Below are 19,254 nucleotides of genomic sequence, written 5' to 3'. Positions count from 1 at the left end.
AGTGAGCTGGAGCGGAGAGCGAGAGACAGGAGAGCGGAGAGAGAGAGAGAGAGAGAGAGAGAGAGACAGGAGAGCGGAGAGAGAGAGACGGGAGAGCGGCCGTCTTCCTCACTGTTAGTGTGAATTCTCGCTCCTGGGAGGTATTTATTCCGTTCCTCGGGCACCGTGTGAACTGTGTGCAGCCGTGTCGGAGCCGAACCACGAAGCTGAAGTGAAGCTTCGAATTCCCCCGTTCCACCTTAAATGGTACAGCGGCTACAGCCAGCCTCGGGCGCCAGAGCGTAACTGCTGCTCCATTTAAGGTGGAACGGGGAAATTCGAGCAAGAAAGCTGGCGAATGACAAGCCAGTTCCAGCCTCGTAGATGTGTGTGAGTCTTGGGTGTGTTGGATGTGTTTGTCTGTGGAGGTCTTGAGTCGTTCAGGTCGGTGAATGAGTTTAGTAATAAAAAGTCAAAGCAGCTGGACTTGGACTTGTGGTTGGGAGACCTTTCTCTCTTATAGATAGATAGATAGATAGATAGATAGATTTATTTATCCTGGAGGAAATTTAGCAGCCAGTGTCAGCCACACAGGACAGTAATAATAAGGGTGAAACAATATAAAACAATAATAAATAAAAAAGCTATCTACAGGCGTATATACAAATAGAAATACACAAAAAATGTGCAATAAGATCTATAACCTGAGATGAGAAAGGCAGCGCGACACGACTGTGCTAGGAGGCTGTGCATGTACAGAAAAAGCAGTACGTAAAGGGGAACTCCACCGTTTTGTTCATTATGTCTGAGTAATTAGGGTTGCCTGAGATTGTAAAGTCATTCAGGATTGTTTAATGTTAAATGGTTCGCTGTAGAGCAGCTCAGAGACTCAGATTTCTTTACAGCGGTGGTGAAGGGAACCAGGGGTCACAGTGTCTACAACCCAAATATAGACATTTCATTTGCTGTACAAAACCACCAGTGAACCTACACGAGTCTTCTGAGCTTTATGTGTAAGGTTGGTAAATAGTGGTAACAAAAAAACCTAAATACCATGCAAAAGGCCAGAACTTTATCCCAGAATGATTGTGAAACTGTGTCTCAGGCATCAGGCAGCGCGTTCATAACCACGTCACGTAATAACCTTTCTGTGATGGAGCTTTTAGAGGCATTAAACTCTTCAGACGTCTGGTTCCCATCACCACCACTGTGAACGATTCTGACTCCGTAAGTTTCTCTAGAGCAGAGCGTTTCACACCAACCAGCACTGTAATGATTGAATTATGCATAAATAAAAAACAAACAAAGCAAAACAAAGCCATGCTCTGCTAGGGACCATCTCAAGCTGTGAATCTGTGGATCCTTCCCCAACTACAGTTTTCAGTCAGGTCACTTTGTCAGCATTATTATTGTATCATATCATCTCTGCTGTGGACAATAACAGCTTAACACTAAGCCACTTTAAAGAACAACGACACAGTCTCTGTATTTTTTTGTATATTTCACTATATTTTGTGTATATTTTCTCTATATTTTGTGTATATTTAATATATTTCAAATGTTTTTAAATATATTTGACTTTACTTATTTACTTTCTGTAGAGCGATTAGCTGAGCCTCACCACAAGCATTTCAATGTGCTGACATGTGCAAATGACACATGAACTTGAAACTTGAAAAACAGCCGAAGGTCCATTTAAGTGTTTCGGGTAAACGTGTTCAATCATCCATAAATTCGTCAGGATTAGCATTAAAATGCAATAACATAAGTAAAATGCTGATGTTGTGCAGTAAACCAGTGTCACCTAGACATAATACTCTTTTGGGGCGCAATTGATACGTCATCAAATATTGGTTTGAAATATCGCTCACGTCCAAACAGCTACGTGATGCTGCTTTTTAAAATAAGAGTTGTTAAGGTCTCAGGACATCAGGAGTCCATATATGGGTCATAAGCTGGAAAAACGTCCCATTTTGAATTCAGTGTGTTTGTGATGCCATGGAAACCAACATATTTAAATATATCTGCATGTTCAGCCTACAGCAGTTTAGCCCCGCCCACTCACACTGAAGTCCTGAGTCTGGCATGAAATCGTGACATCAGTATGTTTTCTGAAGTGCTTGATTAAGTCATGCAGGCCTTTTGATAGAATCTGCCTATTCATTCCAATGTGTCTTTGCATTTGCCAGCAGAAAATCCCCTTCTTTGCAGCTGTGTGTGAATTGCCCCCCACCCCACTCCATTCATGAACACCTCGGACAGCGAAGAAGATGCTTGTAACGAGAGGACGGCGCTGGTGCAGTCTGAAAGTCCTTCCCTGCCATCGTACACGAGGCAGAATGACCCGCAGCACAGCACCACAGAGCCAAAGCGGGTGAGTGTGTGGCACACCGATGAAGGATTGTTACTCTTTCCTCAGTGGTTTTATGGAACTACAGCTCACACGCCTTTGGCTTGCATTCCAAGTGCCTTTGTATTTAGAACATATGGAATTGCCTCCCCTTGTGGCTGTAACAGTCTCCCTCCTCTGGGAAAGCTTTGCAGCAGCACTGCTGTGTCTGATTGACTCAGACCAGTGCAACACACACTAACACACCACCACCACGTCAGTGTTACTGCAATGCTGAGAATGATCCACCGCCCAAATAGTACCTGCTCTGTGAGGGGTCATGGGGGTCCTGACCACTGGAGAAGAGGGTAAAAGGGGGTTGGTGTAGTGTCGTGGTTGGTGTAGTGTAGAGCCTTTCACACTGTAGACTGGAACACCAGTCCAATAAGAGTACCTATATATATATATATATATATATATATATATATATATATATACATATCAAATTGTGAAGTTGCTCTGGCTAAGAGCGACTGCCAAATGCCATAAATGTAAATAAATGGGTAACAAAGTATCAGAGAAACAGATGGACTACAGTCTGTAACTGTAGAACTACAAAGTGCAGCTATACAGTAAGTGGGGCTGATAAAATGGACAGTGAGCGTAGAAACAAGGAAGTGGCCACAATGTTATGCCGGATTGGTGTCCATCATCAGTACTGCTAGATTTTATTTTAGATCACTGAGCAACTATTGTAAGAAGTTAGACTAACTATAGAGAGCATGTAAACAACAAGCAATGTAGAGTAACTGGATAAACTGCATTTTAGGCAAAACTTAGTTTTGACAGCACAGTGTGATTTGTTGGGTATTTAACTTTCTCTCAATTTCTCATCAAATACACATCTAAAAATGATTAAAGCTTAATTTTTTTTACTCCTGAGAACAAATTACAACTTGATACGATTTCATAAAATGTCTTTGTTAAAGTCTGCTGAATAAAATGGTTGGAAAACGCAGATACAGACGCTTCAGTGATTAAGGGAGCGTCTATAATGTGCATAACATCTTTCTAAGTTCTGTTTGCCTTGTATTTAACTAAAAGAAGGCAAATTCTTATACAGTCTGGGATTTGTAGTTGTCTTAAATGCCACTGCCTTTACTGTGGTTTAAAGTAATTTTGCTGTCTTTTAGCTAAATACATGGAAATTGCGCTGTTCAGTCGGTCCCCCTTAATTACTACAGCATCGGTGGTCTGTGGTACTTGAAGAATCCAAATCCGCCGAAAACCAGGGAGCAGCCGTATGTCTGGGGAATTGAAGTTTATTTCTTGTGCGAAGGAACCAAATAAACATTTAGCCACCCCACTGAACAGCAGACAGTCACCATTTTACAGGCTTTTTACTAAAGTGTTTGGTGAAGTGTGTAAACGTTAAAGTTTCAGGACATCAGGAATGATGCAGCCCAAAGCTAATACAGTCCATATCAGAGCCGCAACAGTTAATCGATTAGTTGTTGACTGTTAAATTAGTCAGCAACTGTTTTGGTAATCGATTCATCGGTTTGAGTAATTTATTAAGAAAAGTAAGTATGAATTCTGCTTCCTGCTTCTTCAATCAATATTTTCTGGTTTCTTTATTCCTCTGTGACATCAACCTGAATATATTTGGGATGTGAATAAAGAAAGACATTTGCAGGCTTCATCTTGAGATTTGGAAAACACTGATCCACATTTTCTGACATTTTATGGAAAAACAACTAATCGATTAATCGGAAAAATAATCAGCCGATTAATCGACAATGAAAATAACCGTTAGTTGCAGCCCTAGTCCGTATATGAAATATATAGTCCATATATATACTCGAGTTAATACAGTTCATATATGGAAAACAAGCTACAAAAATGTCCCGTTTTGAAGTCAAAGTTTTTGTGATGCCATGAAAACCAACACTTTTAAATATATCTGCCTATTTAGCCTACAGCAGTTTAGCTCCACCCACTCACACTGAAGTCATAAGTTGCCATGAAATCATATAAGGCGTGACGTCAGTATGTTTCTTGCATACAGGTGCCAGACATCAAGCCAGCCCACTGAACAGGGGACAATCGCAGTATTATAGGCTGGACTGATGCCAAGAACAGGTCATACATGACTAGTGAGGGGTGTGACAGACCTGACCATGTAGGGGTAGACAAAAATAGGCAGAACAGAATGTTCTAGGTACAGTCACATCACATGCATGGTACAAAACACACAGTACTGATTATAGTGATGTACAGCTCATTACACAGCAGCAGGTTCCTTCATTTTGAACCATAATGTTTGAGACTTTTGAGAAATATTTATAGTCGTAGTTTCTTCTCTGTATTTCAGGAGTGTGAAAATGTAGGTTTGATCATTTTTGTATGTTTGTTTCACGAGCAAACAAGGAGAGAGAGTCAAATATCCAGCAAATATCTGATACAAAAGCCACAGTGCCGCACTCTCTGTCACACAAAAGGATCACAGACTGTGAATACGTTTCCTTTAGTTTGGCTTCCTTGACTTTTCCATGTTCTACTGACAAAAATTACCAAAAAAAAAGGAACTAAATCTACAGAGAACCGTTGTTGGGATTATTATGTCTCAGCTGACCAGCACAGTTAACAGTATTTTCCAGTAGGCTGGGGTGCAGAAGCAGCTCCTCTCATGATGCAAAAAGCTGCCCTTTTAATGTGCTGTCGGCAAATGAGAATGTATGTGACAAAGGGTTCATGGGGGCTGTAGTTGAGAACCGTTTACCAGAACGCCTCTGGCCAAAACGTTTGGTTTATTGTAAGAGAGGCAGATTGTGAAAATCGTGTCACATGTCTAAAGTTATGCACTTTTGTATGTTTACATAATTCATCCTGTCAAAAGTGTTTCCAGTGTAGTTTTTGGAACATTTGAAGTATGAGCAGCCCATTTATATGCTAAAGTCTGACTCTCAGATCAGCTAATCGTTAAGCATTTGAAAATATTAAGACTTTTTTGCATAAAATATCTGATGGAAATCTGCTCTATGCACGTGACTGGTCTCAGTGATTCGTCAATAAATTAGTAAACAGTAGTAAGAGGTTATGCTACTATTGAGTGCTTTCCATGCTGATTTGAACTGGTGAAACATGTCTTGTAAATTAAGATACAGTTCAAGATTATCAAGATTATGCTCCAGTCACACTGACGTATTGCTGTTAAGCAGTGACTGACTAGCCTAATGAGTGGATGTAGAGTTGGGTAGTTTGTCTCTGAAAGCCGCAGCTGGCTCTGCAGGTATTATGCACTTGAGGCGGCTCACTCTGCCCTTGTGATTGTGGTCATATGAATTGGCTTTCACATCCTAATACAGTTGTAAGAGTAGGAGGGGCTAATATGAGATCAGCATGTTCATTCTGAGATATGGGCCCTGTTTTTATGCAGTGTTTCAGTGTTCATGATGCTCGTAATACTATAATACTAATTCTAAGATAGCATGCATCTGTGTAGCTGCATAGTACATCGCTGTATATACTGTATGCAGCTATAGTTTACACCTGTGAAAGCACTGTGCATCATTATAGGGTACACCAGCACTAAATGCTGGTACGTAGTATGCATCACTGTGTTTTTATATCCATACATGATATGCATAATTCTAAAAGAGTAGCTTATCAAGAAAATCAAATGTACATTATCTCCACTCTTACCCCAAATGTAGTCCATCAGCCAAGATATGTTTGGGATACAGTATATTTGATGTTTTACCTTACAAACTTCAAAGTTTGTTTTTCAAATATACACTCATTCCATGAGTTACTACTGGCAAAAAGCTTGGGCAGTGGAATGTGCACCGCTGTGCTACATCTACTTTTCTTTTAACGGTACAATAATTGTTTGGGGACCTAACATACCAATTGGTCCAGTTTTGAAAGCAGATTTTTTTTCCTGTTTTTCTGCTATAGAAGTAACTATACGAAAGCCTTCACTGTCTTATTTGTGCTGCATAACGTGCCACATATTTTCAGTAAGAAATAAGTGTGTACCACTAATACCACCCCTTACTATAAACGACCCTGGATTTAAAACTTTATGCTGGTAACAGTCCAGATGGTCCTCTTCTTGTCTGACTGGGAGAATGTCTGTTATTTCCAGAAACAGTCTAAAAAAAAAGATTACTTCTTAGACCACAGTACGTTTCCACTGTGCATCAGTCCATTTTAGATGAGCTGAAGCCCAGAGAAGTCGGCAGCGTTTCTGGATGTTGTGGATATGACTTCCACTGTGTGTGGTACAGCCTACTGTCAAAGTATTCCTGAGCCCATAACTTTTAGTGCAGTATTGTCTGAGGGGTCAAAGGTCATGTGCATTCAGGAGTTTTTGCTTTGTGGTGCTATGTATGAGTCCAAATTATATTATGCACTGCAGATGGTAAAATATCTAAAATCCCTGCAATTTCTTGATAAGGAATATTGGGCCTCATTCATTAGTATCTACCTAATTTTTTAACCTAAATTTGTTCTTGAAAAAGGTAAACAAGAAATGCATCAGATTCATTCATTTTTAAACTGCGGAACTCTTTATACCTTTGTGCTCTCGAGTCTTACCGATAAACAAATCCCAAATAAGAAAACATTGGAGAATGTCAGAATCTTCATAAAAACTGCTTTAGTGGCTTTTGAGAAGAAATTTCTTCTTCTTAAGAATGCTTAGTGAATGAGGCCCAGTGTTCTTAACCAGGACTATTCACTGATGCAGTGTTGGTAAGGTGGTGGGCCTCAACTCATCTTTGCCCATAAAAGACTAGGCCTTTCCTGGATGCTCGTTTTATACCCAAGAATGATTGCATTGATGTTTTTTTTAACATTTCACAATATTCTTAGTTTTAAATTGCCTCTGTAACTGCATGACTAAATTACAAACTTGCCTCAAGCTGTGTTGAGTTGTTAAGTACTCTTAAGTTGACGTATTTATTTAGTTTGTGTAATGACTTATTGTTATCTGTACTGCAGAAATAGACACATTTCCCAAATTACCAACATATATACCAATAAAAAAACAAAACAATATGGCTAATACTACCGTTTTAGCCAATGCTGTGTATATACAAACATGTCTTGGCTGAATTGAAGGGAAAAATTGTCAATTGGCTAAACTAGTCCTGTAATTGTACATTTGTGTACATGCATAGCTGTGTAGCAGGCATAACTGTACTCTTCATCGTCACCACTGTTATGTGCTCATGCTTATCATCTTCATTGTCTCACAGCGTCGACATGCTAACTCAGACTCTGAGGCAGGATGTGTTACCCACGGGGGCGTTGGCACAGCAACGGAGCGAGAGCCTGGCCACGGCCCGGATGGTGAGGATGAGGAGCTGACACTGAAGTATGGTGCCAAACACGTTATTATGCTCTTCGTCCCGGTCACGCTCTGTATGGTGGTTGTCGTGGCGACCATCAAGTCTGTCAGCTTCTACACCGAGAAAAACGGCCAGCAGCTGTAAGTTAAAGAAAGATCTCTGGTCTTGAAGTTATTTATATCGTTGGCATGATTTGTTATATGTTATGAGAAATGTTTTTGTTATTATGCTATTAAAAAGGTTTGGGGGCGGGGGGGCGGGGGTGGGGGGTGCAGTTTAACTAGCATTGTGAGCACGACCTTTCAGCAGAACTTTTTTTATTTATTTGGCTCAGATATTCATGTCAATGACTGTGCTTTGTGTTTTTTTTTTTTGTTTCATCAGGATCTACACTCCATTCACAGAGGACACCAACTCTGTGGGCCAGAGGTTGTTGAACTCTGTGCTCAACACCATTATCATGATCAGCGTGATTGTGGTCATGACCATATTTCTGGTGTTGTTGTACAAGTATCGTTGCTATAAGGTAAAAAAAAAAAAATCTTTGAGATTCCAACAAGCTCTTATTGATTGGAAAAACATGCATGATTTTCATGAATAAACTGTGATTGTTATAATTTTATTCATAGAAATCCTCTAGAATCGCAGTGGATCAGTGGATTCCCCATTTAAATTGCTGTTGCAGCATCAATCAGAAAAATCACAATTAGATATTTTCCCCAAATCGTTCAGCTCTGGGACTGATGATATTTCATTTTCTCTATATGTGATTAATATGTTGTCCTCTGTTATTGTGCTTCCCTAGATTTAGTGCCTTGATGTTGAATATCAGAGATCTGACCTGACCTGAGATATTTCACTATGATAGGAATGTTTGTAATCACTCTGTTTATTCTTTTACCAGTTTATCCATGGCTGGCTGATCTTGTCGTCTCTAATGCTGCTGTTCTGGTTCAGTTACATGTATCTGGGGTGAGTCACGCCCTTGTCTGTGGGCTTTAAACAGAAATAAACTGTAATAATACAGTAGTCTTATTGATGACCTCTGCAGCTTCTGGTTACACGCTGTGGGCTGTTTGCTTCTTTTGTGTAACTAATATAACAGGAAGTTCTACTGTAGCTCCATAGGAACCAAAAAGAGGATGTAGTACTGACTTTGGCCTTTGATGTTATTAAAACATGTATATTGTGATACATTTTATATACATTTTCTAACATTTTGACAAGATGCTGTGATGTAATTTTCATACTCTTGAGCCACATTCACAAAAGATTTATCTACAGTTCTTACCGACGTAAAGGCAGATCGCTGTGCTGAAAGAAACCCTCATCTGGGAACTTAAGCCTTTGTAAAGCCTTTATTTTTAAATGAAATGTATTACATATTCCCCACGATCCTCCAGAATAACATCCTATAGACAGTTACTTACAACTACAAAAAAATTATTCTATTTAATAAATATTTTGAATGTAACTTGTATTACTCAATAGTGACCCTAATTAAGACAATTAAGTGCAAATGTCATATCCATCCACTTCTGCATGTTTTCTTCAGCATTTTAGAATCTGTATCTGTCACTATGTGGTTTTACCTCTTATAATTAGTAGAGTTAATATTTCCACCTAGCAAGACAACTTTAACGTTTCTTCGACTTTAAATGATAATAAAACATCTCTTCTACAACTTTTTTTAAAGCATTACACAACTTTACCAGCCTTTTATTGACCCTGTCCCAACTTTTTAGGTTCTAGTTGCTGGCATCAAATTCAAAATGGACGTATATATGTCCATTTAGAAAAAAAAAAAAAAGAATATATATAAATATATATATATATATAAAATCTCAGTTTCAACATTTGCTATGTTGTTCAACATTTGTACTATTTTCAATTAAATTTAGGGTTTTTATGATTTGCACATCATTACATTTTGTTTATATTCACATAGCGTCTCAACTTTTTTGGAAATGGGGTTGGACTTACACACAAATTCTGTATTAATTGAAAGTTACAGTCTGTATTTCCACACAATTTTTCCAAGTTATGATTAAAAAAGCATTTATATAAAATTACATCCTGCTTTTGTTGTTATCACTGCCAATGACCGCAGCTTCTAACCCTCTGTCTTCAGGGAGGTGTTTAAGACCTATAATGTGGCGATGGATTATCCGACGGTGGCGATGATTATCTGGAACTTTGGAGCAGTGGGGATGATTTGTATCCACTGGAAAGGTCCTCTACAGCTTCAGCAGGCTTACCTCATCGTCATCAGCGCTCTAATGGCCCTCGTCTTCATCAAATACCTACCAGAGTGGTCAGCCTGGGTCATACTAGGGGCCATCTCTGTCTACGGTGAGGCTGGAGAACATATGTCTCAGCATTGGTTCACCAGGGGTACCAAAATGTAATGTATGCACAAAGATATTAGTAACAGTCACTTGTTTCGCGTCAAAACTATATACGCCAGACGGCTAGGCAAAATATTTATCAGAAAGATCTTTGCCTCTTACGAAAAGGTTAAACTGGTGTCTTACTGGATGCTTTCTACTTTGGGAAAGTGAAAGGGGAACAGAGAGCTTCTCTGCATCATTTAGGAGCTAAAACTTTATAAAAACTTTCACTCACAGCTCAGAGCTGTATAACTCACTTTGAGCAGATTTTAGAGATGCAGCTCCACATGAGACAAAGCACAAAAAGAATAGCCGAATGTCTTGAAGTGCAAACAAGATCTCCTTTGCTCCTTGCACAACGAACGACTGGTGAAACTGGACACCTCTCTGTTTTGTAAAAGGGAAAGTACTGAAAATACTGAGTGTCTGAAAGTGATTGCTCCTACATGTATCCCAATGTTTGCAGCCCAGTTTAAGATGTTTCTGGAGATGTTAATGCTTGTATCATTATATATGTGTTGGGACACACTTTGGGCAGCCCAACAGAATTCTGCTTGAAACTGACCAGAACCAGCTCATCATCAAGTGCCAGTTAAATTACAGCAGAGCAACAGTAACAACCATCATTAGATCATGGATGAATAAAATAAAAATATAGACTGAAATAAAGATCAAATAATCAGCTGTCCTTTAAGTTATTCATCAAGCAGTAGTGCTTTCGGGCAGCATCCCAAATGTTAGCTGGTCTGAACCCCACTGAGCTTAATATGAGTGGTCCCATCAGGTTCAGACATATATTTCAAGCTCTGCTAGACACGGGTATAAAGACCCCCAACTTTGGGCCGTGGAGCAGTACAGCAATATTTTTTAATCATTTTAAAAATATTTTTAATCGTTTAGTCTCACTAATGCGCTTGTGGTTGCTTGCAATCAAATCCTCACAGCAATGTTCCAACATCTAATGGAAAGCCTTCCCAGATGAGTAGAGGCTGTTACTGTAGTAAAAGTGGACAAAATGTTATTACTTTTGATTTCAAAAGAAACACTGGATGAGCAGAAATCCACAACCAGTTTCCAAGCCCACACATGGACTAATAGGAATTTCAGTGGTGATCCAAGACTGAGCTTAATCCATGTTCAGATAACCCACCCAAAATGTCTTAATCCCAATAAAAATGCCCCCAAAAACGCACTTCCAATACTAAATTACGTCAGATTAATCTTCATGCAGAAAATAGGCTCTTCATTTCACGGACTGTCACTGATTCTCAGTTAAAAGCCCTTTTTAGTCAAGAACTAGTCTTCATGTAAAAGTGTCTTCTGTGACATTTCCTGCAGATTTGATAGCCGTGCTGTGCCCTAAGGGTCCGCTGAGGATGCTGGTGGAAACTGCGCAGGAGAGGAATGAGCCCATCTTCCCTGCGCTCATCTACTCCTGTGAGTTACATACACTGAACATAAATAGAAACGCAACACTTTTGTTTTTGCTCCCATTTTTGCTCCCTGAACTCAAAGATCTAAGACTTTTTCTATGTGCACAAAAGGCCTTTTTCTCTCAAATATTGCTCACAAATGTGTCTAAATCTGTGTTAGTGAGCACTTCTCCTCTGCCGAGATAATCCATCCACCTCACAGGAGATTATGGCACAGGTGTGCCTTAGGCTGGCCACAATAAAAGGCCACTCTAAAATGTGCAGTTTTATCACACAGCACAATGTCACAGATGTCACAAGTTTTGAGGGAGCGTGCAATTGGAATGCTGACTGCAGGAATGTCCACCAAAGCTGTTGCCCGTGAATTGAATGTTCATTTCTCTACCTTAAGCCGTCTCCAAAGGCGTTTCAGAGAATTTGGCAGTACATCCCCGGCCTCACAACCGCAGACCATGTGTAACCACACCAGCCCAGGACCTCCAACATCCAGCATCTTCACCACCAAGATTGTCTGAGACCAGCCACCCGTTTGCATAACCAAAGAATTTCTGTGAAAACGGTCAGAAACCGTCTCAGGGAAGCTCATCTGCATGCTTGTCGTCCTCATTGGGCTGACTGCAGTTCGGGCTGACTTCAGTTTGTCATCGTAACCAACTTGAACTGGCAAATGCTCAAATTCAATGGCATCTGGCACGTTGGCGAGGAGTTCTCTTCACGGATGAATCCCGGTTTTCACTGTACAAGGCAGATGGCAGACTGCCTGTATGGCGTCGTGTGGGCGAGCGGTTTGCTGATGTCAGTGTTGTGAATCGAGCGGCCCATGGTGGCAGTGGGGTTATGGTATGGGCAGGTGTATGTTATGGACAACGAACACAGGTGCATTTTATTGATGGCATGAATGCACAGAGATACTGTGACGAGATCCTGAGGCTCGTTGTTGTGCTATTCATCCACGACCATCACCTCATGTTGCAGTGCGATAATGCGGCCCCATGCTGCAAGGATCTGTACCCAAATCCTGGAAGCTGAAAACATCCCAGTTCTTGCATGGCCAGCATCCTCACCGGACATGTCACCCATTGAGCATGTTTGGGATGCTCTGGATCGGCGCATACGACAGTGTGTTCCAGTTCCTGCCGATATCCAGCAGCTTCGCACAGCCATTGAAGAGGAGTGGACCAACATTCCACAGGCCACAATCAAAAACAACTCAATGCGAAGGAGATGTGTTGCACTGCGTGATGCAAATGGTGGTCACACCACATACTGACTGGTTTTCTGACCTTTGTGGACAGCAAATAATTTTATTCAGAATGACTGGTTGACCTTTGTAGGGCTGCTTAATTCACATTGGGTTAATGAACAACAGTCGTGTGTGACATGGCAAAAACAGAGCATCACGATACTTGAAGACATTTTCATGATGCATTAAATGTATCAAATATTTTGTTTTTCTGGGGTTTAAATGGAGAAATATACCAGGAAACAGCATCACATGGGAAAAAATCCATGGAAAAATAGTCATCTACTTATTGGAATATCAAAAAAATGATAAAGCTCCAGAAAAACTTTTAAGCTTTTCTTAACAACATTGAGAATTGAAATCCGTTCAGGAGAATTTGTCCTTCAAAGACCAAACATCACTGTTTATGTGGCTTATCTAACATCCGCTTTGAACACCGTTGATCTCTGTAAAATATTAAAGTCAGAAAGACGGTCAGTTTTTAAGAAACACTGTATATGTTTGTTTAACGTATTTATCTTGTTTTGCACTTTTTTAATTGTTTGTTTATTTACAAACCTTAAGTACTTATTATCAAGGAATACAGAGTCATAATAATAATAATAATAATGCTTTGTGGTTTATGCAGTTACTGTACACTAGTTGTTCTTGTTTACTGTAAAGTTAATATCTCTTTATCTTTCTCTCTCTCTGACAGCTGCAATGGTCTGGATGGTAGGGATGGCCAATCCATCTCAAGCCAGTGATACTGCTGACCGGAGTGCAGGTCGGTACTGGCACCGTTACTGTCTGAGAATATCTCCACTCATAAGAAGAAGAGTAAAGGCTTAATTATAATGGATCTGTAAGACGTGACTCTTGATTACATTTACAGCTTTTGGCAGGTGCTTTTATTCAGACCGACTTAAGCCCATTTCACACCGGACACTTTCTGTTTGTGATGCAATTTCGCTCAGTACAAATCTCTATGTTGTCCTTTTATTGCTTTAATAAACTTTATGTGGATGATATCAAAAAGACAGGAGACTTTCTGTCTTGACTGTTTCTAGCTTTTCTCATGTGACGAGAGGCTATATGAAGAGGTGGAGATGCGGGTTCACAACATCGTGATTTCTAAGAGTTAAAACTGATTAATATATGCATGTATAGCTTGTGGCACAGCTACGGCGTCTGGTGTGAAACGTGCTTTACAGTTTAATCGTGTTACAGTGGAAGAATGTCAAGTATTGCCCAAGGGCTCTTACAGGTACAGCATGGTGTGCTTGCCCTGGCAGGGAAACCCACTACACTGTATCAAATGGAGGCTTAAACCTATTTAATGTTTAAAATCATCATGTAAAGGTTCTATACCAATTAAAGGCTTTTCCCTAGAACCGCATGCCAAAGCCGAGAACCATTTCAACCTTCACTTATTTAGGGTGCGTTTGGCCTGTCTGGGTATTTAAGGTATTTCTTTTGCCTCAGATGAAGAAGCACATCATAATGAAGACAGAGCTGAGGAAAGGGAAGAGGCGGAGCCTCAGAGACCGACAGTCCATGGGCAGAACAGAAGTCACTCGGTGGAAGAGGACCTGGAGGAAGACAGTAAGTGGTTTCCATCGCAGTAAACCTGACAGCACAGTATCTGTAAACTCCACCGTTTTAGTGCTGATCTAGAATCAGTGCTGGTCGAGGTGCAGAAAGAAAGTTTGCTGCTTTTTGGCTCAAATTGGTGAAGACCGAATTAGTTCAATTCTTGGTGGTGAGAAAACAAGAATAAAAGATTAAGGAACAGCACTCATCAGTTTTTGATATGTGGTTTTATGCACCTTATTCTGTACAGACATTTTACTAAAGTGCCAAAAATAAACCCTGAACACCTAAAGCCGGTTATATTTTGTGCGATTTGTTCAAAAGCGATATAAAACTCGGATATTTTGTCTGGCAAAGTTGCTGTTTAGGAGGTGCTCTTGTGACAGTGTGGTTTTTTTTTTAATAGTGGGAGGCATTAGTCACAGAGTGTCTAGCGTTAGTTACACAAGCAGCTGACTAACTGACCGTCTCTGTGTAGGGGGTGTGAAGCTGGGGCTGGGAGACTTCATCTTCTACAGTGTTCTAGTCGGGAAGGCCGCAGCCACAGGAGAGGACTGGAACACTACGCTGGCCTGCTTTGTAGCCATCCTCATTGTGAGTGATCTACTGACTTAAATGTCTGAGCTTTTCTGTCATACTCGTGTGCGAGAAAGTCTCCATTCATGCTCTTTTACAGTGTATGACACTGTATAACTTGGGCCCAATCCCATTTCACCCTTCACCCCTACTGCTTAGCCCATACCCCTCAATTTTGCGCATTCATGTCTAAGTGAAGTGTTAGGGCTACATGGCCCTCCAAACGGAGGTTTTTCAGAGACTCACTCTAAACAGAGTTATGAGAAAAAAAGAAAAAAAAAAGAAAAAAGGCAAGTTGGCTGCACAAGAGACCAAATAAACCCACAAATAACAAGTATTTTTCCATTAAAAATGACAATAACCACTGTATTATCTTAGTTTAATGTCATTTTGATGTATTATGGCCCTTTTCTTCATAACAGGCCTAAAAACTCCCTAGTAGCGTGCTAATGTCTCTGTAGCTATCTAGCTAATTTTCCCGTTCCACCTTAAATGGGGCAGCTGTGCTCATGCCTAAGGCGTTAGAATGTAACTTCTACACCTTTTAAGGTGTAATAGAAAGAATTTGAACAAGTTACCGAATAGCTGACTTCAGCATCATATCGCCGAACACTTAGGGATTGGTGATATGAACTGTCGCACCCACTCCTCCTTGAAGGCCTGATGTGATGCCCTGAATTTAACTAAAGACCAGCAGCGAAGTTGCTGAGCTTTACCATTAATGCCATCCCTGCCAGAGCACCGCTATGAGGGAATGCTCTTTTTTATTTGAGGGTCCCATTTTGTAGGGGAATATTTCAACCACTACTCCTTGTAACTCAGTTCCAAGGGTCAAGAGAGAGACTCGAAAAACGAGGGGTAGGGTAAAAATAAGAACTGGGATTTGGCCTTACTGCAGTCTGTGGAGACTGACCTCCGTTATTTCAAGGTTCCATTAATTCTCTTGGCTACATTTGCAGTAAAGGTGATATTTGAATTTGTTATGCTGTCTTGGACCTCCGACCCCGGATGGCTGTGGCATCAAGCCCTTTATAATTCACTGGAAAATAGCAACTGTGTATAATAATAGAGTCTTGGTTTGCCTGAGTTTAGCTTCTCTAATTCCTGGTGTGCTCCTTTAGGGTCTTTTGCTGTAACTAAACATTGTAGTTATTAGGTTAAATATTCTGTGGTAATATTTCCATGAAACTTCTTCCCTAAAAGGTACTGGCTGATGGCTACGTATAATAACCACATATTTGGAGTGGCAGTGTTGATTCCATCTCTATATATGCTTTGTTTGCAGAACAAGCCATGAAGATAAAACAGGTGTTTCATGCCTGCTATCTCTGGTGTGAAATATGCTAGTTTAAATATTAGAGGAAGATGAAGTGGAACGCTCAGATAAATGGTTGACCCAGAAGTGCTAACGTTGCTGAGAATAGATGAAGGCTAGTAGGAGCCAGTTTAGCATAATGGATCATCATTTAATTCATAGTTGGCCACATTAGCATTCTGAATAAGGTTCTCTCGATAGAATGATGGGCCTCTGAAGGAATTGCAGATAGCAAGCGATCGGTCCGTGGCTTGGCACCCTGCTGACTACGCCAGTGCTGGTCCACACTCGGACCACCCTGATTATTACAGGGTATAACAAGGTTTTAATCTCCTCAGGCAGAATTTAAATGCACACAGCCTTTTATTTTGGAAAATAAACTAGAATTACTACAAACTACAAACAATTGAGAGGAAAATGAACGACTATGCCTAATTTAGTTGAATATGTTGTGCCGGATTGGTTACGGCTGTATAACCGACGAATATTTATTATATTACAGTTAAAATTATTTTCTAAACTAATTGGCAGAGGATAACGTAAGAAAGAAATGAAGGAAAAGAACGGCAGTTGGACTTTGCCACTTTTCATCGCTCATTTTCTACTCATTTTCATTTTTGCCATTTTGGAAACCGCTGACCAGAAAGCCAGTGGGCCGCCAGCTTTTCGTTTGATGGGCCAACAGTGGCCCGCTGTCCACTTGCTGTCTGGGACGAAAGCTTAGTTGAGGTCACTCGGCATAATGCGTCATAGTTTTATTCATAGTAAACCACATTCGCGTTATTAACGAAGATTTCTTTAAGGCTCTCGAGACAGTTCTGCTTACACCACTCTCCTTTTCGTCTTCGTCCGTAGGGTCTCTGCCTCACTCTGCTGTTACTGGCCATCTTTAAAAAAGCTTTGCCGGCACTGCCGATCTCCATCACATTCGGACTGGTCTTCTACTTCTCCACGGACAACCTGGTGCGGCCGTTCATGGATAACCTGGCGGCTCATCAGTACTATATCTGACCAGGGCTCCGGAGTGGTGATGTGGAGGGTTGTACTGCCTGCTGGGAAGCCATGCGAGCGCACCAGTGACCTTGGTGTACTATGTTTCAGTGAGAAAAATTAAAAATGTCTTTTATTTATCCTCGTATCTGAGATGGCTTTGATCTTATCTGAGAAGATAGCGTGTTTGAGAGCAGGCTGGTTGATGGCACGCCTGCATAAGCTAACTGGTGACAGCTGCACGGGTCAAAGAGCCAGTCAACTCTGCACTGCTGGTCAGATATGAAGAAAACTATGATGGGAAGAAATCCGTGGTAGACTATTTGGAGACAAACTGACATCTGGCGCTGGAATCTTGGGTCGTATGTATCAGATGTCTTACAGAAAGTGCTGAACTAGTCTAGCAACTGTTGCCAGGTGTGAAAACTTTAAAGAACGTTAGTGTGTCCAGTTATCCAGTTATTTCAATCTAATTGAGTCAGGTGACTTAAACGTGATTTTTTACTATAAATTGAGCTGCTTGAAGACCATCAAATCCATTTTAGCTCCATGTTATTAAATTCCCCCACTTAAAACTTAATGCTGAATAATCGTTTAGAATTGCTCTCGAAAATTTCACTTCCCTTTCCGATTGTGTTAAATATGATTAAATATTCAGCCCTAATATTGGCAGATATAAAAGAAAAAAAAACACCTGTATTGGATGATTAGACTTAAGAAATAATTCAGACTCATTTGATGACACATCATCTATTCTAAAAGATCGACCGACACTGACGAATATGTACGCAAAAATATCAGAAATGGACATCGAGCCAGAATTCCCATGTCGGTGTGTCTCTACTATTTACGCTAATGTTCTGTAAAGCTTGTCCAACATAATGACAACAGTCCTAGAGCTAGAACACATCTGTGGGCAGAACATGCAGTTTCAGGCAGATGTGAGGCCACAACTGACCCTAGATCAGCACTCTTATGATGTTTGCTGCATTTGCTTCATGTTCCAGGTCAGAGGTTGCCTTGACTGACCTCTCTAAATATGGTGTTCAGATGTGGGCTGGGTTTCCCAAGAAACTCTCTGTTGCTGTCTTGTCTTTGAAAAACCTGCAAGGAAGCCCTACTAATACAACATGTATTCAGCACCACAGAATGAACCACGTTTGTTGAGCTCACATCTTGTTTAGAATTGCCAGACGGTGGCAGTCATTTCTAGGTTTTGCATAGCAAAATATTAGCCGTGTTAATTTGACAGTTAATAATAAAGGCCTATATTCTTGTCAACGGTGCTTTATTTCTTTCTATCTATTTACTGTGTTATGTTTTAGCAATTATGACTTTGTAAACCATGCATGACAAACTGATATGACCATCTGGTTTAGCTTCATGATCTTTGTGTGAAATCATTACTTAGATTTAACATTAGTGACCATCATTTAACCCGAAATCAAGCTGCAGTCCTGTGCAAAAGTTTGGTCAAATTTTATGTTTGAATAATTTGCGAAGCGAATAAGTTTCTAAATTTGAATATTACAAATAAAATGTGGCCTGTGCGAAAGTTACAGTATATTTTGTCTTATTTCACACGCGCCCCCCCCCCCCCCCCCCCACCCACCCCCACCCCCCTTCATTCCCCATCAAGGATATTAACTTATTTTCATTTAGAAAATCAGCAAAACGTAATCTGACTGGGGGTGTTCAGACTTTTGCATACGACTGTGTTACACTAACCCTCACCAAAAAAATCCTGAAGATCAGCCCAGTTCTTCCTTTCCACTGGTCGTTAACGCGACAGCCGTCAGATTGTTCTGCTCTGAAAAGAAAGTACAACCACAAAAACGAAGGCAGCGCTGCGAGAGTCTTAAACTGATCTACTGCTGAAGGGAAAGTTTTTGCATAAGCTGAGAGTATGTAATCTTTATACTGAAGAGGAAATATATATTTTATAAATCATGGTGTAAGATTTTAATTGATTTTGTATGGTAACATACGACGTGAGAATCCCTCACCTGTTTTTTTTCCCTGTAAATTCTACCGTTATGGAAGAAATAAATGTGAATTGTAAACAAACTG

At 40.4% G+C, this 19,254-nt stretch overlaps 1 protein-coding gene across 4 annotated transcripts; it reads left to right on the top strand.

Annotated features, from left to right (window-relative positions):
* Positions 1–21: 21 nt before the first annotated feature.
* On the top strand, positions 22–18,739 carry psen2 (presenilin 2). 4 transcript variants are annotated; one of them, XM_017716496.2, is made up of 11 exons: positions 22–140; positions 2,169–2,353; positions 7,573–7,805; positions 8,050–8,191; positions 8,570–8,637; positions 9,797–10,017; positions 11,394–11,492; positions 13,429–13,497; positions 14,196–14,315; positions 14,782–14,897; positions 17,050–18,739. In XM_017716496.2, the coding sequence occupies exons 2-11, from the start codon at positions 2,225–2,227 to the stop codon at positions 17,203–17,205; spliced, it is 1,353 nt and encodes a 450-aa protein (XP_017571985.1). In that variant the 5' UTR covers positions 22–140; positions 2,169–2,224; the 3' UTR covers positions 17,206–18,739. The 4 variants fall into 4 exon arrangements, with proteins under 4 accessions (XP_017571985.1, XP_017571987.1, XP_017571988.1 ...); XM_017716498.2 differs by having other exon boundaries at positions 25–113; XM_017716499.2 differs by having other exon boundaries at positions 30–113; positions 2,172–2,353.
* Positions 18,740–19,254: the final 515 nt, after the last annotated feature.

The sequence above is a fragment of the Pygocentrus nattereri genome, chromosome 12, assembly GCF_015220715.1.
Source record: "Pygocentrus nattereri isolate fPygNat1 chromosome 12, fPygNat1.pri, whole genome shotgun sequence".
Lineage (NCBI taxonomy): Eukaryota > Metazoa > Chordata > Actinopteri > Characiformes > Serrasalmidae > Pygocentrus > Pygocentrus nattereri.
Note: the sequence above shows the minus strand (reverse complement) of the source record. Positions and strands in the feature narration are given on the sequence as shown.